Source organism: Panulirus ornatus, chromosome 25 (assembly GCF_036320965.1).
Source record: "Panulirus ornatus isolate Po-2019 chromosome 25, ASM3632096v1, whole genome shotgun sequence".
NCBI lineage: Eukaryota > Metazoa > Arthropoda > Malacostraca > Decapoda > Palinuridae > Panulirus > Panulirus ornatus.
In genome coordinates, this window is record NC_092248.1 from 6,025,240 (window position 1) to 6,053,106 (window position 27,867).

At 39.2% G+C, this 27,867-nt stretch overlaps 1 protein-coding gene and 1 long non-coding RNA gene across 6 annotated transcripts in view; one reads left to right on the forward strand and one right to left on the reverse strand.

Annotated features, from left to right (window-relative positions):
* Positions 1–300: 300 nt before the first annotated feature.
* Positions 301–26,922, forward strand: LOC139757215 (uncharacterized). 3 transcript variants are annotated; one of them, XR_011714545.1, is made up of 5 exons: positions 304–430; positions 12,790–12,846; positions 16,530–16,690; positions 21,693–21,820; positions 23,743–26,922. It is a non-coding gene; the product is annotated as an uncharacterized lncRNA (long non-coding RNA). The 3 variants fall into 3 exon arrangements; XR_011714543.1 differs by lacking the exon at positions 12,790–12,846 and having other exon boundaries at positions 301–430; XR_011714544.1 differs by lacking the exon at positions 304–430 and having other exon boundaries at positions 12,833–12,969.
* LOC139757212 (uncharacterized) overlaps positions 15,289–27,867 on the reverse strand; it is a 292,609-nt gene continuing 280,030 nt past the window's right edge. For all 3 annotated transcript variants that reach the window (XM_071677378.1, XM_071677379.1, XM_071677377.1), the window contains 3 exons: positions 23,715–23,816; positions 21,629–21,780; positions 15,289–16,679 (listed from right to left, as the gene is read on the reverse strand). In XM_071677378.1, the coding sequence (XP_071533479.1) occupies positions 16,479–16,679; positions 21,629–21,780; positions 23,715–23,816 (455 nt within the window). In that variant the 3' untranslated portion in view covers positions 15,289–16,478. The remainder of the gene's footprint in view (positions 16,680–21,628; positions 21,781–23,714; positions 23,817–27,867) is intronic.

Genomic DNA, 27,867 nt, shown 5'->3' on the forward strand with positions numbered 1-27,867 from the left:
ACCAGCAGCTTGATCTTCCTACGAAACATCAAGAGGTGACACAAGCTAAGAGTGTTCGACAAAGATTATCATAACTCAGCATCATTGTTGCAAGGCCGAAACCATATCCACCTTACTTAACACATTGTACTACTGGAATTTATTTTCTAGTGTAAGCTGCCAAGAACAGAGCGCCACCCTGCTTAGATTAATCTAGGAATGAATTACAAATGAAAGGATGGAGAAGAAAGTAATTAAGTTACCCATTAATCAACTTACGTTTCTATGATGATAAAGCATCATAGAAAATGTATCCGCCCAGCATCACCGAGAAGCGCAAGCGTGTCGTGCGGTTTCCGCTCTAGTCAAATTTTGTTTTGGTGCGCTATTTAATGGTCTATGTCTCCTATGGGTATGCCGCATCGAGCTCTGCTTCCCCGTGATGATCTAGGTAAGTGCAATGGTAGTTGAGCTACGGTGACACGTGCAAGGCTGGGTATTGTAGAGATTCCATGTGATTCGTTGTTGATCAGCCGCTTCAGCATCTATTCACCTGATGTATTATACGTAGAATTCGACTTGGTATCCATCGTCGAGCACAATGTTCAACCACCGCCTTATCAGGAACCATGCGGGATGTAGTATGGTGGCGAAGTGTCGATAGATTTTAGCATTTACACATGCGTAGCCCAGCTGATGTAGATAGTAATCTAGTCGAGTGTCAACTTGGCTGACCATGTGATTTTAGATAGTGTGGCTCAGGATATGAACCCACAAAGCCTCTCCTCATCAAACCTAGTTTGGAAAACATGGAGGACAGAGTCTTTACTTTCACTAAGTACACTGGGTGTTACCCGTGCACAATACGGCAAATGAGGTGGTAGATATTTCGGGATGTTTGTGTTTACGGCTTCTTATGGGTCAGGGTCTTGCCAGCAGAACCTTGTATGGGATTAAAGTTTTTCCCAGCAAACAACTGTAATTCTGAGTGATTGTTCTAAAGAAAGTGGTCTTATAAACATAAATATATATTTTAGGTAATCAGTGATGATGATAATGATAATAAGTAATAATAATGATAATAATAATGATAGTAATTATAGTAATAATAATAATAATAATGATAATAATAATAATAATGATAATAATAATTTACTTATTTTTAAGGTTGCAGTCAGTATTTTATTAGTATTATTATTATAATATAACTTCAAGACCCCCTTTCATTGGGTACTGCATCTTCAAGGCTGCTTTAAGATGGACCCTTTAAAGCAAAAGTTTCCCCACCAAAGTATCAAACAGCTGTGATAGTCCTTATCCCTGACTTTCCGTTGACCGTTCAGAGACTTCCCTGATAAACGTGAGCCACTAAGTAAAGTTCTGTAGCCGACAGCCAGTTAGAATTAAAAACTTTCATTTTTGGATATAATGTATCTATTAGTGCTATTCAAAAACCAACTTCTGACAAGTGATTATATCAATATTTTAATTGATTTCAAGGTGAACTTTCGTACACAATCGTGCTTAATTATGTTAGGTGACTTTTTAAGTATTTAGGCTCCAGCAAAATCAGTGATCAGTTAAAAGAAATATTGTACAAGAAGACGAATTCTGTTATCTTTTGATTTTATTCAAGAGTGTGCCCTCACCGATAGACTTTATAGTTCCTTTTAATCAGTGTAAATTGCACTTATAGTCGATATGAAATATAATAATGCAAGTGCTGCCATTTAAATGTTCAGTAAAGCAACACTGCAACTTTAAATCATTACAGCATCACTGTATTAAAGTATATCCGCTTTTATTCTCTCCCTGGAAATCACTCTTGTTAATTTCGATTTCCTCCGGAAGAAGAGAAAAATATGAGCGTATTTCTAGGTGTTATTTTTTTCTCCCATGTTCAATACCTGCACACATTCCCCTCAAACTCGGGTCGTTCGCCTTGTACAGTAGAAATAATGATAAGTTTGCTTCGATGAGTTCTTGCCTCGCACCCACCTAATTCTGCTAAACGCTTTGGTTTACGCAAGTTCTGCCGCAACGAAGTCGATATTTGATTTAAAGAGACATAAGGATTTCGATAGGTACCAGCCTCTCAAGGGGTCTAAGATAATGGGTACTAAGAATATACCTCAACCAGTAGGGTGTCATGTCGTAATGAATAGCAATGATATGGTCTTTTGATAGCCAGGTTGCATGTTGGAGCATCATTTTCAATGTGCTTCATATCAGCTATCCTAAATCTTACGATTTTTTTGGGTAGTTGAGCCAAATGAAAAAGATTTCCTTGAGAGGCGATGTAATTCGTATTAGGGATTTCAAAATGAACACCACGACATGTATCTATAGGGTTCGTAAGCATGAATGCGAGACGAGTTAATAATAATATGGAAGCCGCTCCGTGTGTAATTACTCTCGAAATTTAAAGAAAATGTTTGAAAACAGTTTGCAGTACCTTGTATAATATGTTTTATGCACATTGAAAAATACAGTATCCAACAAAGGGTATGTATTGCAAATAGGAATATTACAAATCGCTGGAAGCGAGAATAAAACGAAAAATTAGACGACCATTTTTTTACGTACATAAGAAGATATCATTCACAGGATACCATCCCTAACATTTTCAACATAAGCAGTTCTTTAAATAGTATAATAATAATAATAATGATAATAATAATAATGATAATAATAACTGATAATAGTAATAATAATCTTCATTTCTCCTGACTGTTCTCATTTATTAACCACTTTCCATATCGCACTGTGGTCACCAGATTTGATGTGTCAACATTTTCTTGACAATGAAGAACTGAACCCGTAATTTGTCTCAGTAACATTGTATTCGTCCGCTTATAACGAGATATAATGGATTTCCTACATATGAGAGAGGCGCCATTTGGAAAGAGCCAGCCAGTAAAGTCCTCCGTGGACGGATCAGCTCCCAAACAGCAAAACATAAAGAGAGGGTTGCTACGCTGGCCGTCCTGGCTGAGGTGACGTCATGAGAGGGCGGGGCTCTGAAACGACCGCTAGCCAGAGCACTTGTTTAAAGGCTCCGCCCGACGATGACGTCACGTTCCTGTGTACGGTCAGCTCAGTAACCCTCATGTTTTGCTGCTTGGCGGCTTATGAGTCAACGGAGACCTTTCTGGCTGGCTCGTCCAAATGCGCGTTTGTTTTATTGAGGAAATTCTTGATTTTATTATCTTCATAAGCATGTGAATAAATTGCTCCCGAGTAAATTTACTGGTTATGTTCGTTATTTAAAGATCAGTTGGTTATAGAAACGCAACGAAATTATTATTATTATCATTATTATTATTATTATTATTATCATTATTATTATTATTATTAGCAGTAGTAGTAATAGTAGTTGTATTTATTATTATTATTATTAATAATCTTTGGAAAAATATGTTTAGTCTGTCTGAATGTACAAAGGATGTAGATATTGGATGTCAGAAGTTGCGGGTGGTGTTAAGAGGCGTGGTCCACATCCTTCCTATAATAAAGGTGAGTGCCGAACGATGTTGGTTCAAGAGAAGATGTTATGACAAACATTCTCTCGCTAGAGGTGATTGTTCGACGATGTTGGCATAGGGGATGTTCTGACGAATGCTGGATGGTGATGGTCCAGGAGGGGATGTTCTGACCCACATCGTGACTGATTGTCAGTGCCAGATGATGTTGGGGCAGAAGAGGATGTTCTGGCCCACATCCTATGGCTAATGGTGGTCAGTGCCAGATGGTATTGGCACTGGAGGGGATGTTCTAGCCTACTTCCTCTCACTAGTGGTGAGAGTGCTCGGTTTCCAAGGGCTTCTTACTGTGTACTATGGGTACGACGGTGTACATTGTTCCAATGCTTACTTATTTTCTGAAACATGGAGGCGATGATCCCGTAGGCTTTGGTCTCAAAGCACCTTTACAGTGACTGCGGTGTATATGGACCTTATTAATGTAAATACAATATATCTAATTTCATGTTAGGAAGAAATACATCTTGCAATACGAATAATGATGATTATGATGTAATGATAATGATGATGTTGATATTAATGATGATAATAGTAATGATAACCTCCCATTTATTAAGCAGAGCACGTACAATATTATTTTCTGGTATCCATATCATCTATTACGATAATTAATTATCCGAGTAAAAACAATTAATTATTTCTTGAGCATTTGATTCATCTGCTTATAATGCCATATTTCGGATTTTTTACATATAAGAGGCGCCATTTAACGACAGATCCCCCAGTAAAGTCCTGCGTGGACGGATCAGCTCCCAAACAGCAAAACATAAGAGAGGGTTGCTACGCTGGCCGTCCTGGCTGAGGTGACGTCAGAAACGGCGGGGCCCTGAGGCACCCGCCAGCCGGGGTACTTGTTTCAAGACTCCGCCCTCTTGTGACGTCACGTCGCTCTGGACCGTCAGCACAGTAACCCTCTCTTATGTTTTGCTGTTTGGCGGCCTATGAGCCGACGAAGGCCTTTCTGGCTGTCTCGTCCAGATACGCGTTTGTGTTATTGAAGGAATTCTTGATTTATCATCATAAGAATGTGAATAAATTGCTCCTGAGTAAATTAACTGGTTTTGCTCTTTATTTAAAGATCCTTTGGTTATAATAAATACCGCGGAATTTTATTATGTTATTAATTATGATCATTATTATTATTATTGTGTATGGAAAAAAATGAGTGTGTTTAGTTTGTCTCTGAATTTGAATGTTGAAAGGATGTAGATGTTGGATGGCTGATGTTGCAGGTGTTGGTAGATGCTTGGACCACATCCTTCCTATAATGGTGAGTGCCGACCGATGTTGGCTCAAGAGAGGATGTTATGATGACCCACATTCTCTCTGGAGATGAATGTTCGAAGATGTTGGCATAGGGGATGGATGTTCTGGTTCACATCCTCCCTCGAATTGTGGTGAATGCTGGATGGTGATGGTTCAGGAGGGGATGTTCTGACCCACGTCCTTAGTGATTGTCATTGCCAGATGATGTTAGGGCCAGAAGAGGATGTTCTGGCCCACATCCTATGGCTAATGGTGGTCAGTGCCAGATGATATTGGCACCGGAGGGGATGTTCTAGCCTACTTCCTCTCACTAGTGGTGAGAGTGCTCGGTTTCCAAGGGCTTCTCACTGTGTACTATGGGTACGACGGTGTACATTGTTCCAATGCTTACTTACTTTTCTGAAACATGGAGGCGATGATCCCGTAGACTTTGGTCTCAAAGCACCTTTACAGTGAATACGGTGTATATGGACCTTATTTATGTAAATACAAGATATCTAATTTTATGTTAGAAAGAAATACATCTTGCAATACGAATAATGATGATTATGATAGTAATGATAATGATGATGTTGATATTAATGATGATAATAGTAATGATAACCTCCCGTTGATTAAGCGGAGCACGTATAATATTGTTTTCTGGTATCCATATCATCTATTTCGATAATTTATTATCTGAGTAAAAACAATTAATTATTTCTTGAGCATTTGATTCATCTGCTTATAATGACATATTTCGGATTTTTTACATACAAGAGGCGCCATTTAACGACAGATCCCCCAGTAAAGTCCTGCGTGGACGGATCAGCTCCCATACAGCAAAACATAAGAGAGGGTTGCTACGCTGGCCGTCCTGGCTGAGGTGACGTCAGAAACGGCGGGGACCCTGAGGCACCCGCCAGCCGGGGTACTTGTTTCAAGACTCCGCCCTCTTGTGACGTCACGTCGCTCTGGACCGTCAGCACAGTAACCCTCCCTTATGTTTTGCTGTTTGGCGGCTTATAAGCCGACGAAGGCCTTTCTGGCTGGCTGGTCCAGATACGCGTTTGTGTTATTGAAGGAATTCATGATTTATCATCATAAGAATGTGAATAAATTGATCCTGAGTAAATTAACTGATTTTGCTCGTTATTTAAAGATCCTTTGGTTATTATTATTATTATTATTATTATTATTATTATTATTATTATTATTATTATTATTATTATTATTATTATTATTATTATTATTATTGTGTATGGAAAAAAATGAGTGTGTTTAGTTTGTCTCTGAATTATGAGTGTTGAAAGGATGTAGATGTTGGATGGCTGATGTTGCTAATGTTGGTGGATGCTTGGTCCACATCCTTCCTATAATGGTGAGTGCCGACCGATGTTGGCTCAAGAGGGGATGTTATGATGACCCACATTCTCTCTGGAGATGAATGTTCGAAGATGTTGGCATAGGGGATGGATGTTCTGGTTCACATCCTCCCTCGAATTGTGGTGAATGCTGGATGGTGATGGTTCAGGAGGGGATGTTCTGACCCACATCGTGACTGATTGTCAGTGCCAGATGATGTTAGGGCAGAAGAGGATGTTCTGGCCCACATCCTATGGCTAATGGTGGTCAGTGCCAGATGATATTGGCACCGGAGGGGATGTTCTAGCCTACTTCCTCTCACTAGTGGTGAGAGTGCTCGGTTTCCAAGGGCTCCTTACTGTGTACTATGGGTACGAAGGTGTACATTCTTCCAATGCTTACTTATTTTTCTGAAACAAGGAGGCGATGATCCCGTAGGCTTTGGTCTCAAAGCACCTTTACAATGACTGCGGTGTATATGGACCTTATTAATGTAAATACAATATATCTAATTTCATGTTAGGAAGAAATACATCTTGCAATACGAATAATGATGATTATGATGTAATGATAATGATGATGTTGATATTAATGATAATAATAGTAATGATTACCTCCCATTTATTAAGCAGAGCACGTACAATATTATTTTCTGGTATCCATATCATCTATTTCGATAATTAATTATCCGAGTAAAAACAATTAATTATTTCTTGAGCATTTGATTCATCTGCTTATAATGACATATTTCGGATTTTTTACATATAAGAGGCGCCATTTAACGACGGAGCCCCCAGTAAAGTCCTGCGTGGAGGGATCAGCTCCCAAACAGCAAAACATAAGAGAGGGTTGCTACGCTGGCCGTCCTGGCTGAGGTGACGTCAGAAACGGCGGGGCCCTGAGGCTCCCGCCAGCCGGGGTACTTGTTTCAAGACTCCGCCCTCTTGTGACGTCACGTCGCTCTGGACCGTCAGCACAGTAACCCTCTCTTATGTTTTGCTGTTTGGCGGCTTATAAGCCGAGGAAGGCCTTTCTGGCTGGCTAGTCCAGATACACGTTTGTGTTATTGAAGGAATTCTTGATTTATCATCATAAGAATGTGAATAAATTGTTCCTGAGTAAATTAACTGATTTTGCTCGTTATTTAAAGATCCTTTGGTTATAATGAATACCGCGGAATTTTATTATGTCTTTAATTATTATTATTATTATCATTATTATTATTATTATTATTATTATTATTATTATTATTATTATTATTGTCTATGGAAAAAAATGAGTGTGTTTAGTTTGTCTTTGAATTATGAGTGTTGAAAGGATGTAGATGTTGGATGGCTGATGTTGCAGGTGTTGGTAGATGCTTGGTCCACATCCTTCCTATAATGGTGAGTGCCGACCGATGTTGGCTCAAGAGGGGATGTTATTATGACCCACATTCTCTCTGGAGATGAATGTTCGAAGATGTTGGCATAGGGGATGGATGTTCTGGTTCACATCCTCCCTCGAATTGTGGTGAATGCTGGATGGTGATGGTTCAGGAGGTGATGTTCTGACCCACATCCTTAGTGATTGTCAGTGCCAGATGATGTTAGGGCAGAAGAGGATGTTCTGGCCCACACCCTATGGCTAATGGTGGTCAGTGCCAGATGATATTGGCACCGGAGGGGATGTTCTAGCCTACTTCCTCTCACTAGTGGTGAGAGTGCTCGGTTTCCAAGGGCTTCTCACTGTGTACTATGGTACGACGGTGTACATTGTTCCAATGCTTACTTACTTTTCTGAAACATGGAGGCGATGATCCCGTAGGCTTTGGTCTCAAAGCACCTTTACAGTGAATACGGTGTATATGGACCTTATTAATGTAAATACAAGATATCTAATTTTATGTTAGAAAGAAATACATCTTGCGATACGAATAATGATGATTATGATAGTAATGATAATGATGATGTTGATATTAATGATGATAATAGTAATGATAACCTCCCATTGATTAAGCAGAGCACATATAATATTGTTTTCTGGTATCCATATCATCTATTTCGATAATTAATTATCCAAGTAAAAACAATTAATTATTTCTTGAGCATTTCATTTATCTGCTTATAATGACATATTTCGGATTTTTTACATATAAAAGGCGCCATTTAACGACAGAGCCCCCAGTAAAGTCCTGCGTGGACGGATCAGCTCCCAAACAGCAAAACATAAGAGAGGGTTGCTACGCTGGCCGTCCTGGCTGAGGTGACGTCAGAAACGGCGGGGCCCTGAGGCACCCGCCAGCCGGGGTACTTGTTTCAAGACTCCGCCCTCTTGTGACGTCACGTCGCTCTGGACCGTCAGCACAGTAACCCTCTCTTATGTTTTGCTGTTTGGCGGCTTATGAGCCGACGAAGGCCTTTCTGGCTGGCTGGTCCAGATACGCGTTTGTGTTATTGAAGGAATTCTTGATTTATCATCATAAGAATGTGAATAAATTGCTCCTGAGTAAATTAACTGGTTTTGCTCGTTATCTAAAGAATCTTTGGTTATAATAAACACCGCGGAATTTTATTGTTATTAATTATTATTATTATTATTATTATTATTATTATTATTATTATTATTATTATTATTATTGTCTATGGAAAAAAATGAGTGTGCTTAGTTTGTCTCTGAATTATGAGTGTTGAAAGGATGTAGATGTTGGATGGCTGATGTTGCAAGTGTTGGTAGATGCTTGGTCCACATCCTTCCTATAATGGTGAGTGCCGACCGATGTTGGCTCAAGAGGGGATGTTATGATGACCCACATTCTCTCTGGAGATGAATGTTCGAAGATGTTGGCATAGGGGATGGATGTTCTGGTTCACATCCTCCCTCGAATTGTGGTGAATGCTGGATGGTGATGGTTCAGGAGGGGATGTTCTGACCCACATCGTGACTGATTGTCAGTGCCAGATGATGTTAGGGCAGAAGAGGATGTTCTGGCCCACATCCTATGGCTAATGGTGGTCAGTGCCAGATGATATTGGCACCGGAGGGGATGTTCTAGCCTACTTCCTCTCACTAGTGGTGAGAGTGCTCGGTTTCCAAGGGCTTCTCACTGTGTACTATGGTACGACGGTGTACATTGTTCCAATGCTTACTTACTTTTCTGAAACATGGAGGCGATGATCCCGTAGGCTTTGGTCTCAAAGCACCTTTACAGTGAATACGGTGTATATGGACCTTATTAATGTAAATACAAGATATCTAATTTTATGTTAGAAAGAAATACATCTTGCGATACGAATAATGATGATTATGATAGTAATGATAATGATGATGTTGATATTAATGATGATAATAGTAATGATAACCTCCCATTGATTAAGCAGAGCACATATAATATTGTTTTCTGGTATCCATATCATCTATTTCGATAATTAATTATCCAAGTAAAAACAATTAATTATTTCTTGAGCATTTGATTCATCTGCTTATAATGACATATTTCGGATTTTTTACATATAAAAGGCGCCATTTAACGACAGAGCCCCCAGTAAAGTCCTGCGTGGACGGATCAGCTCCCAAACAGCAAAACATAAGAGAGGGTTGCTACGCTGGCCGTCCTGGCTGAGGTGACGTCAGAAACGGCGGGGCCCTGAGGCACCCGCCAGCCGGGGTAGTTGTTTCAAGACTCCGCCCTCTTGTGACGTCACGTCGCTCTGGACCGTCAGCACAGTAACCCTCTCTTATGTTTTGCTGTTTGGCGGCTTATGAGCCGACGAAGGCCTTTCTGGCTGGCTGGTCCAGATACGCGTTTGTGTTATTGAAGGAATTCTTGATTTATCATCATAAGAATGTGAATAAATTGCTCCTGAGTAAATTAACTGGTTTTGCTCGTTATTTAAAGATCCTTTGGTTATAATAAACCGCGGAATTTTATTGTTATTAATTATTATTATTATTATTATTATTATTATTATTATTATTATTATTATTATTATTGTCTATGGAAAAAAATGAGTGTGCTTAGTTTGTCTCTGAATTATGAGTGTTGAAAGGATGTAGATGTTGGATGGCTGATGTTGCAGGTGTTGGTAGATGCTTGGTCCACATCCTTCCTATAATGGTGAGTGCCGACCGATGTTGGCTCAAGAGGGGATGTTATGATGACCCACATTCTCTCTGGAGATGAATGTTCGATGATGTTGGCATAGGGGATGGATGTTCTGGTTCACATCCTCCCTCGAATTGTAGTGAATGCTGGATGGTGATGGTTCAGGAGGGGATGTTCTGACCCACATCGTGACTGATTGTCAGTGCCAGATGATGTTAGGGAAGAAGAGGATGTTCTGGCCCACATCCTATGGCTAATGGTGGTCAGTGCCAGATGATATTGGCACCGGAGGGGATGTTCTAGCCTACTTCCTCTCACTAGTGGTGAGAGTGCTCGGTTTCCAAGGGCTTCTCACTGTGTACTATGGTACGACGGTGCACATTGTTCCAATGCTTACTTACTTTTCTGAAACATGGAGGCGATGATCCCGTAGGCTTTGGTCTCAAAGCACCTTTACAGTGAATACGGTGTATATGGACCTTATTAATGTAAATACAAGATATCTAATTTTATGTTAGAAAGAAATACATCTTGCAATACGAATAATGATGATTATGATAGTAATGATAATGATGATGTTGATATTAATGATGAAAATAGTAATGATAACCTCCCATTTATTAATTTCTGTTTTCTGGTATCCATATCATCTATTTCGATAATTAATTATTCTAGTAAAAACAATTAATTATTTCTTGAGCATTTGATTCATCTGCTTATAATGACATATTTCGGATTTTTTACATATAAGAGGCGCCATTTAACGACAGAGCCCCCAGTAAAGTCCTGCGTGGACGGATCAGCTCCCAAACAGCAAAACATAAGAGAGGGTTGCTACGCTGGCCGTCCTGGCTGAGGTGACGTCAGAAACGGCGGGGCCCTGAGGCACCCGCCAGCCGGGGTACTTGTTTCAAGACTCCGCCCTCTGGTGACGTCACGTCGCTCTGGACCGTCAGCACAGTAACCCTCTCTTATGTTTTGCTGTTTGGCGGCTTATGAGCCAACGAAGGCCTTTCTGGCTGGCTGGTCCAGATACGCGTTTGTGTTATTGAAGGAATTCATGATTTATCATCATAAGAATGTGAATAAATTGCTCCTGAGTAAATTAACTGGTTTTGCTCGTTATTTAAAGATCATTTGGTTATAACAAATACAGCGGAATTTTATTATTATTATTATTATTATTATTATTATTATTATTATTATTATTATTATTGTTATTATTATTGTCTATGGAAAAATATGAGAGTTTGTCTTTCTCTGATTTATGAGTGTTCAAAGGATGTAGATGTTGGATGGCTGATGTTGCAGGTGTTGGTAGATGCTTGGTCCACATCCTCCCTATAATGGTGAGTGCCGACCGATGTTGGCTCAAGAGGGGATGTTATGATGACCCACATTCTCTCTGGAGATGAATGTTCGAAGATGTTGGTATAGGGAATGGATGCTCTGGTTCACATCTTCCCTCCAATTTTGGTGAATGCTGGATGGTGATGGTTCAGGAGGGGATGTTCTGACCCACATCGTGACTGATTGTCAGTGCCAGATGATGTTGGGGCTAGTGGTGGTGAGTGCCAGATGATATTGGCACCGGAGGGGATGTTCTAGCCTACTTCCTCTCACTAGTGGTGAGAGTGCTCGGTTTCCAAGGGCTTCTCACTGTGTACTATGGGTGCGACGGTGTACATTGTTCCAGTGCTTACTTGTTCTTCTGAAACATGGAGGCGATGATCCCGTAGGCTTTGGTCTCAAAGCACCTTTACAGTGAATAAGGTGTATATGGACCTTGTTAATGTAAATACAATTGACATTAGAAGCACATCTTGCAATTCGAATAATGATAGTATGTGATAGTAATGATGACAATGTTAATATTTATTATGATAGTAATGAAAATTTCCCTGTTATTAAGCGTAACACTTATAATATTGATTTCTGATAACTATATCTTATCTATTTCGATAATTAATTATCTTGAAAACCAGAATCAGTTATTTCTCTCTCGAGCATTTGATTCATCTGCTTATAACGGCATATATCGGATTTTCTACATAGGAACCCCCCCCCCCCCCCCCAGTAAAGTCTTGCGTGGACGGATCAACTCCCAAACAGCAAGACATAAGAGAGGGTGACGTCATGAGAGGGCGGGGCCCTGAGACAACCGCCAGCCTGAGTAATTGTTTCAAGACTCCGCCCTCTGGTGACGTCACGTCCCTCTGGACCGTCAGCTCAGTAACCCTCTCTTATGTTTTGCTGTTTGGCGGCTTATGAGTCGGAGGCCTTCATTTCTGGCTGGCTCGTCCAAATGCATATTTGTTTGAGGTAATTTGTGTGATTTTATCGGCTTCAGGATAAATTGCTCTGAGAACAATAACAATTCTATTCGTTATTCAAAGAACAGTCGGTTATATTATTATTTTTATTGTTGATAAAGTAATTTTGAACGGCTGTGCAACATAGAATGATGGACGTAGTTGTTGAATGACAGGCAACATAGAATGATGGACGTAGTTGTTGAATGTCAGATGTTGCCTGTTTGGGTAGGATGTTCAGGTTCACATCCTCTCTTTACAGGTGAGAGCCGGACTCTTGGCTCAGGAGAGGACGTTCTGACCCACATCACTGATGGTAGTAAGTGCTGGAAGATGTTGCTCAGGGGTGGATGTTTTTAGTTCACACTTCTCGCTGGTTCTAGATGCTGGACATTGTTGGTTCTGCAGGGGGATTGTCAGGCCCACATCCCTGTCACAAGCGGTGAGTGATGGACGATGTTGGCTTGGGAGAGGATGTTCTTAGGTGGGGAATATATGGACCTCTAACGAAATCTACGGGATAGTCTATCCGACATTCAACTACATTGTGCATAATTTTTATTGCGAGTTTCTCAGCATGTTTTTATATATGTATATGTTTGTGTACATGTGTAGGTAGGGATGAAGAATTAAAGTTGGTTGTGAAAGAAAAAAGAGAGGTGTTTGGGTGGTACTTGCAGGGAAGGAGTGCAAATGATTTGCAGATGTACAAGAGAAAGCGGCAGGAGGTCAAGAGGAAGGTTGCAGGGGTTGAAAAAGTGGTCAAACGAAAGTTGGGGTGAGAGGGGTATCATTAGACTTTAAGGGGGATAAAAAAAAATGTTATGGAAGGAGGTGAATGATGAGAGACAAGAGGACAAATGGGAGCAGTGGTGAAGGTAGGCAAAAAGGAAAGTGATAACAGGTATTGATGAAGTGAGGAGATGGAGCCAGTATTTTGGATTGTTAAATGTTTGATGAAAGAGTGGGAGATGGAGGGTGCTTTGATCAGGGGTATTTGGAAGGAAAGTCGTGGAAAGTGCTTTGGTGAAGAGAGTAGTGGTGGTGAAAACTTGGTGGAAGATGAAATACAGCAAGACAGCTGGAGTGGATGGTATTGCAGTTGAAATTGAGAAAGGAGATGACTTGTGTTGTTGATTGGTAGGTAAAAATACTCACTGTATGTATGGATCATGGTGAAGTACCTCAGGATTGACGGAATGCATGTATAGTGCCATTGTGTGAAGGCAAAGGGGTAAAGGTGAATGTTCACACCACTGAGTTATGAGTTTACTGTTTTGTATTCCTGGTAAGTTGTATGGGAGGGTATTCATGGAGAGGATGAAGGTATGTATAGAGCATCAGATTGGATAGAAGCAGTTATGGTATCAGAAATGGTAGAGAATATGCGAAATACTTAGAAAAACAAATGGATTTATGTGGCATTTATGGATCTGGAGAAGGTATACGTTTGGGTTGATACAGATGCTTTAAGGAAGTTCTTAGAGTATATGGGGTGAGTATATGGGGGGTAAGCTGCTAGATGCAGAAAAGTTTTTATCAAGGGTGTACGATGTGTGTACAATTAGAAAGAGAGGAGAGAATGGTTCCCAGTGAAGGCCAGTCTGATGGTGATGTCACCATGGCCCTTTAATTTGTTTACGGATGGGATGGTGAGGGACGAGTATGCAGTCTGTTGGGGAAGTGTGTCGGTTGTTTTTTGCTGATACAACACTGGTGGCTGATTTGATTGAGAAACTGCAGAAGTTGATGACTGAATTTGGAAGTATGTGTGAAAGAAGAAAGTTTAGAATAAATGTGGATAAAAGCAAGGTTATTAAGGCTCAGCTAAGTTGAAGGACAAGTTAATTAGGATATGAGTTTGAATGGAGAAAAATTGCAGGAAGTGAAGTGTTTTAGATTCCTGAGAGTGGACTTGGCTGTGAATGGAACCATGGAAGCAGAAGTGAGTCTTATTGTGGGGGAGGGGGCAAAGGTTCTGAGAGCAACGAAGAATCTGTGGAAAAAAAAGAATATCTCTAGGGCAAAATAGGGCATGTTTGTAGTAGTAGTAGTTCCAATAATATTAATGGTTGCAAGGTATGGACTATAGATAGGATTGTGCAGAGGAGGTTGGATTCATTGGAAATGAAATGTTCAATGACAAAATGTGGTGTGATATGATTTTACTGTGTAAGTAATGAAAGGGTAAAAGATGTGTGGAAATGCAAAAAGTGCGAGAGCAGAAGAGGGTGTGCTGAAATGGTTTCGATGAATGGAGAGAATGCCTGAGGTTGACAAAGAGGATATATGTGTCAGAAGTGGAGGGAACACGAAGAACTGTGAGACTAAATTGGAGATGGAAGGATGAAGTGAAAAAGATTTTGAGCTGTATGGGCCTAAACATGCCAGAGGTCAAAAGGTGTGTGTGGAATAGAGTGAATTGGAATGATGTGGTATTCTGGGTTCATTGTACCATCAATGGACTGAACCAGGGCATACAAAATACCCAGGGTAAACGATGGAAAGGTCTATGGTGTCTGTATGTGGATAGAGACCTGCGGTTTCAGTGCATTAAACATAACTTGAGACTGGAGTTGCATAGCAACTAAAGAAATGAAAAAAGTTGTACATGTCACTTCCCCACCACATATAACTAGGTAACTCTTTTCTGAAATGTTAATGCTAGTATCACATTTTTCAAACACTTGCCTTTTTCTCAGGGCAGCAACAAAGCATATCATAGTTTGTTTATTCAGTAGGGTTTAATAAAGTACACGTCTATCAAGATTTCTTTATCATACATAAACTATGACAATATAATACATTTAATTTAAAACATTTAAGTCAGTATTAAAAGACAAGAAGCCTGTATGTCACACCACACGCTATAAAGCTTCATCCTTACAAGGCACTAAAAAAAAATCCTTTCACCAGTACTTTCATACACAAAAAAAGCATGATATAAAATTTTCCAATACATATTTTTAATTCTAAAATTAGCATCTGTTCATAAAAAATCCATCTACATCTTACATTAAAACCTTAAGATAATGGCTAGGTCACTTTAGTGGGTCAGGTTTGGTACAAGATACTGACTAGATCACTCACTTTGGGGATGGGACTGGTACTCAAAACTGCACTGGCTACGATACTTTAGGGTCAGGTTATTTATCTAATGACACTGCTATGGAAGCAGAGGACTGTCACTCATTATTACAGGTTAGAATTTCGTAAGGGTAGGAATAGGATATTTGCAAAGGTGATCCTTATTGGATCATTTTATAAGGATCAAGACTCATAGTGACTAAGTGACTGTGGAGAGGATTTCGAGGCTTATCTATTGTGATTCTTACTAGTTGATATATTTTAGATGTGTTATGTAGCACTGACAGTGGCTTTGTTATGCTTGGAGCATCAGGATTATTTCTTGATTCGAACTTTAAGATAAAATTTAGTCCTTAATTAAGAGACGGATTTCAATGGCCACAATAAAATTCTGAAACAGTATATGATACACTCAAATCACTTATTACTTAACATTTCGTTTCTACAACAGTAATTTGTAACCCTATTAACATGTGGGAATATACATATATAATCCATCTTCCAGATTTTATATATAAAGGTAATTAAATAATGTTTAATATTATTACTCTAATATAGAAGTATTTTTATCTTATCATATTCACTGGGAACATTATATACAAATTCAGAATTGTAGTTTCCCTCAGCTCTTTCATTTTTTTTTATAGGGCTTTGTTATAAAAGACTACAAGGTAGGGTATATTTGTGTCTGTCTAAGATTTATCACTTGCCCTGCAAATGATGAGGTTCAGTAAAGAAAATTCAAAATCAAGAGTCCTTACATTTACATATCATTAGGATAACCTGCACCACCATTTTAAGGATTCTTCAAACTTGCCATAGATATATATCGATTTTGTATACAAAGAGAAGGGTAGTTGAGCTCTATAGTGCTGTTCTCTCATCATATACTATAACTGCTTCATTTTCCACAAGGGCTGCAGTATCCGGTGGGGTTGCGGTAGCAACAGTCTGGCCTGCTGCTTGTGGACTAGGAGAAAGTAAGCGTCCCCTGGACTTGCTCAGGGCAATGACAGCAGCAGCATCACTCCGCATGCGATTTCTACGTCGTTTGCTCCAATTTGGCTGCAGAAAATGTGAGTAAAGGGATAAACACACACACACATATGTTTTTCTTTTTTCACACAAATTTGCCATTTCCTGCATTAGTGAGGTAGCATTAAGAACAGAGAACTGAGCCTTAGAGGGAATATCCTCACTTTGCCCCCTTCTCTGTCCCTTCTTTTGGAAAAATTAAAACGGGGGAAGGATTTTCAACCCCCCGCTCCCTCCCCTTTTAGTCACCTACAACACGCAGGGAATATGCGGGAAGCACTCTTTCCCCCCTATCTGCAGGGATAATTTATATGTATATTTATATTCATTTTAATATACTTTGTCGCTCTATTCCTTGCCCTCCTTTCACCCTCCTGTAGGTTCAGGCCCTGATCGCTCAAAATCTTTTTCATTCTATCCTTCCACCTCCAATTTGGTCTCCCACTTCTCTCGTTCCCTCCACCTCTGACACATATATCCTCTTTGTCAATTTTTCCTTACTCGTTCTCTCCATGTGACCAAACCATTTCAACACACCCTCTTCTGCTCCCTCAACCACACTCTTTTTATTACCACACATCTCTCTTACCCTTTCATTAGTTACTTGATCAAACCACCTCACACCACATATTGTCCTCAAAACTCGATCAAACCACCTCACACCACATATTGTCCTCAAACATTTCATTTCCAACACATCCACCCTCCTCTGCAGAACCCTATCTATAGCCCATGCTATATAACACTGTTGAAACCCATTTTTGCTCTCCAAGATAACATTCTTGCCTTCCACTTATTCTTCAACACTCCCAGAACCTTCGCCCTATCCCCCACCCTGTGACTCACTTTCACTTCCATGGTTCCATCCACTGTTAAATCCACTCCCAGATATGTAAAACGCTTTACTTCCTCCAGTTTTTCTCTATTGAAACTTACCTCCCAGTTAGCTTGTCCCTCAACCCTACTGAACCCAAATAACCTTGCTCTTATTCACATTTACTCTCAACTTTCTTCTTTCATACACTTTACCAAACTCAGTCACCAACTTCTTCAGTTTCTTACGCGAATCAGCCACCAGCACTGTATCATTAGCAAACAACTGACTCACTCCCCAAGCCCTCTCATCCACAACAGACTGAATACTTCCCCCTCTCTCCAAAACTCTTGTGTTCACTTCCCTAACCTCCCCATCCATAAACAAATTAAACAACCATGGATAAATAACGCACTCCTGCCGCAAACCGACATTCACTGGGAAGCATTCACTTTCCTCTCTTCCTACTCATACACATGCCTTACATCCTTGGTAAAAACTTTTCACTGCCTCTAGCAGTTTACCTCCCACACCATATACTCTTAATAGCTTCAACAAAGTATCTCTATCAACCTTATTAATATGCCTTCTCCAGATCCATAAATGCTACGTACAAATCCATCTGTTTTTCTAAGTATTTCTCCCATACATTCCTCAAAGCAAACACCTGATCCACACATCCTCTACCACTTCTGAAACCACATTGCTCCTCCCCAGTATGGTGCTCTGTACATGCCTTCACTCCTCTCAATCAATACCCTCCCATATAATTTCCCAGGAATACTCAACAGACTTATGCCTCTGTAATTTGAACACTCACCTTTATCCCCTTTGCCTTTGCACAATGGCACTATGCATGCATTCCGCCAATCCTTAGGCACCACCATGAACCATACAGACACTGAATATCCTCACCAACCAGTCAGCAACAAAGTCACCCCCTTTTTGATAAATTCCACTGCAATGTCATCTAAACCCGCCGCCTTGCCAGCTTTTGTCTTCCGCAAAGCTTTCACTACCTCTTCTCTTTTTACCAAACCATTCACCCTGACCCTCTCACTTCACACACCACCTCAACCAAAACACCCTATATCATCAAATACATTGAACAAACCTTCAAAATACTCACTCCATTAAATATATACTGAGTATTTTGAAGGTGTATTGAATGTGTTAGATGAAAGAGTGGCAGATATAAGGTGTTTTGGTCGAGGTGGTGTGCAAAGTGAAAGGGTTAGGGAGAATGATTTGGTAAACAGAGAAGAGGTCGTGAAAGCTTTGTGGAAGATGAAAGCCAGCAAGTTGGTGGGTTTGGATGGTACTGCAGTGAAATTTACTGAAAAAGGGGGTGACTGTGTTGTTGACTGGTTGGTAAGGATATTTAATGTATGTCTGACTCTTGGTGAGGTGCCTGAGGATTGGCGGAATGCATGCATAGTGCCATTGTACAAAGGCAAAGGGGATAAGGGTGAGTGTTCAAAATACAGAGGTATAAGTTTATTGAGTATTCCTGGGAAATTATATGGGAGGGTACTGATCGAGAGGGTCAAGGCATGTACAGAGCATCTGATTGGGGAAGAGCAGTGTGGTTTCAGAAGTGGTAGAGGATGTGTGGATCAGGTGTTTGCTTTGAAGAATGTATGTGAGAAATACTTAAAAAAGCAAATGGATTTGTATGTAGCATTTATGGATCTGGAGAAGGCATATGATAGAGTTGATAGAGATGCTCTGTGGAAGGTATTAAGAATATATTGTGTGGGAGGCAAGTTGCTAGAAGCAGTGAAAAGTCTTTACAGAGGATGCAAGGCATGTGTATGGTAAGGAAGAGAGGAAAGTGACTGGTTCTCAGTAAACGTCGGTTTGCGTCAAGGGTGTGTGACGTCTCCATGGTTATTTAATTTGTTTATGGATGGGGTTGTTAGGGAGGTGAATGCAAGAGTTTTAGAAAGAGGGGTAAGAATGTAGTCTGTTATGGATGACAGAGCTTGGGAAGTGAGTCAGTTGTTGTTTGCTGATGATAAAGCGCTGGTGGCTGATTCCATTGAGAAACTGCAGAAGCTGATGACTGAGTTTGGTAAAGAGAGTAAGAAGAAAGCTGAGAGTAAATGTGAATAAGAGCAAGCTTATTAGGTACAGTAGGGTTGAGGGACAGGTCAATTGGGAGGTAAGTTTAAATGGAGAAAAACTGGAGAAAGTGAAGTGTTTTAGATATCTGGGAGTGGATATGGCAGCAGATGAAACCATGGAAGCGAAAGTGAGTCACAGGGTGTGGGAGGGGGCGAAAGTTCTGGGAGCATTGAAGAATGTGTGGAAGGTGAGAACATTATCTCGGAAAGCAAAAATGGTATGTTTGAAGGAAAAATGGATCCAACAATGTAATATGGTTGCGAGGCATGGGCTATAGATAGGGTTGTGTGGAGGAGGGTGGATGTGTTGGAAATGAGATGTTTGAGGACAATATGTGGTGTGAGGAGGTTTGATCAAGTAAGTAATGAAAGAGTAAGAGAGATGTGTGGTAATAAAAAGAATGTGGTTGAGAGAGCAGAAGAGGGTGTATTGAAATGGTTTGGGCACATGGAGAGAATGAGTGAGGAAAGATTGACCAAGAGGATATATGTGTCGGAGGTGGAGGGAACGAGAAGTGGGAGACCAAATTGGAGGTGGAAAGATGGAGTGAAAAAGATTTTGAGTTATCGGGGCCTGAACATGCAGGAGGGTGAAAGGCGGGCAAGGAATAGAGTGAATTGGATCGATGTGGTATACCGGGGTTGACGTGCTGTCAGTGGATTGAATCAGGGCATGTGAAGCATCTGGGGTAAACCATGGAAAGTTGTGTGGGGCCTGGATGGGGAAAGGGAGCTGTGGTTTCGGGCATTATTGCATGACAGCTCGAGACTGAGTGTGAACGAATGGGGCCTTTGTTGTCTTTTCCTAGCGCTACCTCGCACACATGAGGGGGGAGGGGGATGGTATTCCATGTGTGGCGAGGTGGCGATGGGAATGAATAAAGGCAGAGAGTGTGAATTGTGTGCATGGGTATATATGTATGTGTCTGTGTGTGTATATATATGTGTACATTGAGATGTATAGGTATGTATATTTGCGTGTGTGGACGTGTATGTATATACATGTGTATGGGGGTGGGTTGGGCTATTTCTTTCGTCTGTTTCCTTGCGCTACCTCGCAAACGCGGGAGACAGCGACAAAGCAAAATAAATAAATATATATATATATATATATATACTAATGATAACAGCACCAAGTATTTTGACAATGTATGTGCTTTTGATATTTTAATGTTTTTTGAAACCCAAAGAGCAAGAACTTAAAAAATAATAAGAAAAGTGTCTTTCTTTAGACCAGTGTTACTGTAGTACCATCATAACAATCATTCCTTTATCATCATTATTATCTTCTATATTCATATATTATCTATAAAACAACTGCATCTCTCACCTTAGCAAGGTAGTGTCAGGAAAACATACAAACAATGCTCATTTGCATACATCCCCTCTCCAGCTGGTCATGTATAATGCACTTAAACATTATTATGCTTTGTTACTAAGTATGTTACTAAGGGAGAAAAAGCAGCTGTGTGCACAGGTTAAAACAAAAAGAAGGACAACTGGGAGACCAAATTTGAGATGCAAGGTTGGAGTGGAAAAGATTTTGAGAAATCAGGGCCTGAACATGCTGGTGGGTGAAAGGCCTGTGTGGGACAAAGTGAATTGGAATGATGTAGTATACTGGGGTTGACACACTATCAGTGGACTGAACCAGAGCATGTGATGCACTTGGGTAACCCATGGAAAGCTCTGTGGGGCCTAGATATGGAAGGGTGCTGTGGTTTTGGTGCAATACACATGACAGCTAGAGAATGAATGTGAGTGGATGTGACCTTTGTCTGTTCCTGGTGCTACCTCACTTATGCAGGAAACAGTGATCAAATATAAATACAAATAATATTCTGTATATTTCATTACCATGTACAAATGCATATCAGGTATAAAAATTTTGAAAGTGATCAAAACAGTGAATTACCTCCTTACAATTACTACAAGGCCAACTAAGGTATTTTTATTTTTTTTTTGTTGCAGAAGGTATTATCTTGGGTGACTTTACTTTCCTATTTAAGATCATACAAAATTATCTTAGGTCACCTTACCTTCTCATAGATGGTATTAAGGTCATCCAATGTTGCCAAAGGTCGTGACTTATTTCTGACCCAGGCTGGCAGTGAACGGGTTCGAAATGCTTCATCCACAGCAGAGGCTTCAAGTTCTCCACCTCGTCCTACTGGAAATACTGTGTCCAGTGCTACACAACAAAGAAAATTAATCTGATTAGATAGTCAGTGGTAAGTGAATATCCTTTACTGTATATGTTTTCTTTCTAACTTATACTGATAAACAGATGTAATAATATTCCTGCTGCAAATATAACTGCTTCATAACTGCTTTCAAGAATGTTTACAACAGCATCAGTTTTGATTGAAAATCACATCATACCTGTTGGGACATCTTATTTGTTCAAAAATATTTGTTTAATGTGTTCCATTATATGTTTACTAAACAAAATTTTTTTTGTTCCATTAACTTAAATGATTTCTGAGTTTCACTTCACTAGTCATGCTAAATATCTTTATGTACTATGATAGAGTTCTTTAGCTATGGTTTTCCAACAAACACTAAAATTTAATATCTATCTATCTATCTATATCTCTGAAGCCCATGCCCTCTAAGAACTCCAATCAAAAGGGTGTCCATGGCAAATTTGTTTCCACTTGTCCCTGTCCTTACTTGCCTTCCTTTGATACACCATTCCTTACATTCTTCCACCATTTCTCTCCCTCTGATACGCTTCCCCTCATTTTCCCCATGTCACAGGTGGTCTTCCTCTCACACTTACCCCTTTAATCATACACTCTCCTTGTAAGCATCCTCTCTTGCATTTATTCCATATGCCCAAACCACCTCAGTGTATTACATTTCACCTACTTTACCACTCCTTCCATAATTCATTCCCTTTGCATTTCCTGCCATACCAAATCTTTCATACATCCCATCATTTCTTTCTTCACTCCATCTAGTCATACCGCATGCTCCTCTCAAATAGCTCATTCCCACAGCCTAGATTCCTGACCTCTCTGACTCATCCTTTGTTCATGTTTCAGCTGTTTAGGTTAGGATCGTGAGGACTATTTTGTCTCTTAATCCTTTCTTTACTTCCATACTTACACCTCTACCCTTCATTATTCTATTAAGGGACCCAAAGATTCTTCTCTGCTGTACTATGCTCTCAATTATCTCTCCATCCATACTGCCAAAATTAACCAAGATAGCTTCTATATACTTAAATTCTGTTAACTTCCAGTATTTCTTCCCCATATCTATAGCACATTTTAGTAAACTTTCTTCTCTCACTCTGTAGGGCTTTGCAAAATCTACACTCTCAATGTTTCCTTTCGAATACCATTATTTACTTTTACTTGCATTTACTTCAATTGCTTATGCTTACACACATCATAAACACACTTATGACCTTTTGCATCTCCTCTTAACTCTCAGTAAACAGCACAGTAATATCTGCAAACAGACTTGCCACTAGCCAGCATACCTCACCACCACCCAACAAACTGATGATAATTTTGAACAGCAAAGTTCCACAGAAATTGATAGCACTTCAAAAATCTCTATCCATAATTATCTATCATTTTTACTACAAGACTGATCAGAAATCATTTAAAGACCAAGGAAGTTAATCCTCTGGAAAAATATGAAAAACAATGACTTTCACTACTGATACAATTTCCATTTACTTAGACGGGAGGACTACTGATTCCATCCAAATGCCAGTGTTATTACAGCTTAAAACATTCTATTTAAGTCAATGGAACCAGCACATATAAATACTCTTCCTAGACTTGCCAAAAATATGAATTCACATGCTTTTCATAATTTTTTCTTTACAATCATCACACTGTCAGTGCAACCACAACCGCTTGGCTTTTATGTGTACTTACATTATTTTTACAATAACTGTGTCTGTTATTTCCTAATCAGTATTTTTAGTCCATATTAACTAATCTCCCTGATTTGAATACATAAAGTTTGAAAACAATATGGTATCAAACCAAAAGACTAAATGCTTATGATTTACTAGGTAAAGTAAATTGTACAACCTCTTGAAAACCTTAAAATCAATATTAAATCATTATGTTTATATACTGACCCTTCCTTCAGTATACTTACCACTTGATGAAGCGCTCTGTTCTTCTAGGCGAGACTCTGGGGCCAGTGGAAGACAGCTCCCCTCCAATGTCCTCCCATAAGCTTCACCACTCATCCTTGACTCTGCCAAGTGCCAAAACCATAAATATGAATCATGTCAAAGTATGTACTAATTCTGCACTACTGGAAATGTTACTGAAAAATAGGTTGCAAATGGAGATGAAGGTCTTATGTGACTATTCAATTTAAGGTGCACAATGAAAACCAAAGAAATACCCATATCATATTAGTACAGATGTTAAAGTTCACCTTAACACACAAATATAGCTTAAGGATGTGTGTGAGTAAATTACATGGCCATATGTACTTAATCTGCTGCATGTAAACAAGTATGGATTTAAGACAATAAATATGACAGAAAAATAGTAAATACAAAGTAATAATAAAGCTACAGGTATCTTTTCTTTCTATAAGAGCCAACAAGGCATAGGTAAAAACATGCCTAGATTTTACCAGTGTTAGTGAAAAGAAAACTGAAGTGTGTTTGCAACAGAATGCAGAAATTACTCTGAGCTCCCCATATTTTTGTAGACTTGTACTCATAAGATGGAAAACTTATAGGAAGAGGAAAAGATGGAAGAGACTTCCATGGCTTCACAATTAAGAGAAAAAAAGGTGTCATAAATGTCAGTCCTTGCGTGGCTGATATCCTCACAGAAATTACAGGAAGTAGCAGCCATTCATATCCCATGGGTCAAGGCCTTAGTGGCTAACACATACAGACAGCTCACAAGGATGGTGGCCAAAATAATAACTGTAGAATTCAGAAAGGATGGCAACATGATGTCAGACGAAAGGGGATGGCTGAAGAGAGACAGAAGCAGAAGAAATAACTTGGTGGAATGATTATGATTCTATTTTGGATACAAGAGAAGCACAAGAAGAGCTACCCCAGTTTTCCATACTAGGGTGAAGGAAACCCCTAAGGTATGGACTTGATACTCACATGAAAAATAATTTTGGCACCTATACAACATCCCAGGCTTCAGAGAAGCAGGTTTTGTGATATTCATTGTGTGAGGTTTCTAGAATAAAGAGGACATGGTTATGCCTGATGTGGTTATATTATTTTTGGGTTGTACAGTGACATTTTGAACTGTTATAGTAGGAAATGAGCAAGATTCAGAAATATAGATATAGGTAAACGTTGCATTTTTGCACTGCTGATTACTGCTTCTCCATTTCAAGATGCTGCATAGGTCTGAATTAAAAGGAAATGTGTTCAGTGCAAGAGGAATGAGAATGGGAGTCATGAATGGAGAGAAAGTAAGTTGAAGTAAGTAGAATGGAATCATCAGCTTAAGAGTAGGGAGGGTTTGACACTAAAGAAAGATCATTATTTATGGCACGGATGGTGATTGTACTGGTATGTGATAGACAGAACCTAGTGGGACCATTATTGACAATAAATGGGAGAAGTTCCTCCATCAATGACTATCATGAGATTACAGGAAAGAAAATTATGCCTTAAAACACTGAGAGAAGCAGAAAAGACAAATTATGTGAGTTTGGAAATCAAAGACTTTATGCCACACCATGTCACATCCTTTGGAGATGTTAAGGGGTCATAATACAAGATTTGCCAAAGTTTTGCATTGCATGCAAAATATTTTCCCTTTCAAACTTTATAAAATGCATATGACTTAACTGCAAATTGCAAAGCTGTGAGTACTTGAGCCACCTCAAGTGTATGGGAAAGGAGTGAAGGTATCACTCAATTAAATGTTGACATGAGGATGTAAATCCAGAGTAGGAATGATGTTTTGATGTGTGACTAAATGGATGGCTTGGGAACAGAAAGGAGGGTGTGATAGCCTTGTGTGGGGTCCCAGGTGGAAATGATGAAGGTGAAAGCACATATAGACTGTTCATGAACAAGACAAGAGCATGTTTGATTGGTTTTGTTAAGAAGGAATATATCAGCAGGTACCGTGAATGATGTGTGACATAAATGAAGCTATGAGGGGGTCTGTCCAATCATTTGGTTAGTATTCTGTTTGTAGATGGTATAGGGCTAAAATTATACGTGTGAAAACATGGGAAGGTTAGGAACAGAAAATATGAAGAATGAAAAGGTAAAATGTACATACCTTTCTGCTTCTTTATTGGAGGCTGCCAGGGAGGTGTGTAGTACATCACATATAGGTTATGGAAATTGAGGTAAAACATGATGGAAGGAAGATTTATGAAACTTAAAGGGAAAAACAGTTTGGGAGGTGAAATCACATCTATCAGAAAACAGTGATGAATGAATATCAAAGTGTTTAGCATAACAGTATTTATCAATATAAGAAAAGCAAATATGGATCTCAGAAGGAAAATGAAATAAAATTTAAAAAAGAATGTCAAGCCCTTATGAGCAGAGATGAATATACGTATTAGAGATATATCCATAAGGAGTCAAAAGTATAGTAGACCAGTCTGGAAGACTGCTATTAACAGAATAAATTTGTATGTGATGCGGAGAATATTTTACAAGCATGAGGGTCAGTAACAAGTCAACCGTTCCATTACAAAAGAAAATTGAGACTAGTTTTACAAAAATGAAACCGTATGTACCACTGAAGACACATCTCGTGTACCAGATCCAATCACGTTACTAGTGGAAAACATTTTACAATATACATGACTGACATTCACAATTAAGATAAACTGTCAGCATTAAATGGACTGAGTTGAATAAAATGTTAATTCCTGATATGTTTTATCTTAGAACAATTAAAGAGCTTAAAGATGAGGAAGTTAGGCCCCTGACTTCTCTTTTCATAAAGTCACATCCTGCAGTAAAATCTCTATAGGACTGGATGACTGCCACATAACACCGATGATTCAAAAAATAATGAATCCCTGTCTGGAAACTACAACCCAATTAGCCTGACATTTGTTTTTGGACAATTATGGACATAACCTTTTGAAATCTGTTGATAAATATGTTAAATGTCAGGGGAAGAGTTAATGTAGAAGGAAACAAGTTACCTACTAGGGTCAATAATAGCACACTTGTATTACATGACTGGAGTGTGAAGATATGAAGGCCTTAGTGGCATATCAAGGTTTATATATCTATGTAGAACTGTGCTGAAATGGTTTTTATACTTATTTTTCGGACACTGCTAGAAAGCTGTAATTTGTATGAAACTACCTTTTAGAAATATATTGTCCCAAAAGAGTTATAAATTATTATTACCCTTACCTCCTCAGGGTATCACAAAAATGCTTAGATGTACCTTAAAAACTTAAACTCAATGCTAATCTTTGACAGATGTGGTTCCAATCTACAGCTTGTTCAGATAAAAAAAAAGTAGAATTCTGCTATTGTATTTGTTAGTTATTGTACACTATTAACATTATGGTGTAAGCTTTTTAATACTGTGCTTCATAAGTATACAATAAATTCTAATTGCAGCTAAATAAGGAAATAGAAACCAAAAGAAATTTTTGAAAACCCAAATAGTAATTACACAAAAGAAAACCTGTACCATGGTAAAATGTAAAATAAAAATCAAAATATAGAATCATAAAAGTCACATTGTAAGTTAAGTATTAGGAATGCAAAAGTTCAGAAGTCTACTTTAGAGAAATCAAGGCCTGAAGTTGCACAATGCTCAGAGGATGGTTTTCTTCATCCAAAGATTGATGCTTGTTTGCAGTATATAATAATTTGAACAAGAGTTTATTTCACAGCTTAGGAGCCATATACCATAAAGAATTGTTACCCTTCATGAATATTTCCCTCTCAAATCTAATTCTTTCTTTCATAACTGTTAGTTGCCTCGCATAATAGGTAGGGCACTGAAACCAAAGCCCCCTATCCACAGCCAGGCCTATTCCAAAAACCTTTGCATAGTATCCCCTGACTACTTCATATGCTGTGGTTCAGCCCCCTGACAGCATGTTGCCACCTTTGTGTACCATATTTCTCTAAATGCTCCATCCCATGAATGCCTCATACCCTCCTGCATATTCAGACCCTGCTATCTCAAAGCATATTTCTATATATCTGTATCTCTGATGCCTGTTCCAATTGGAACTCCCTCAAAGGGGTGGCCATGACAACAGTCTCTCCATAACTAAAGAACTCCAGTGCTGCTTCTTAGCCTTTAGTGCCTCACCC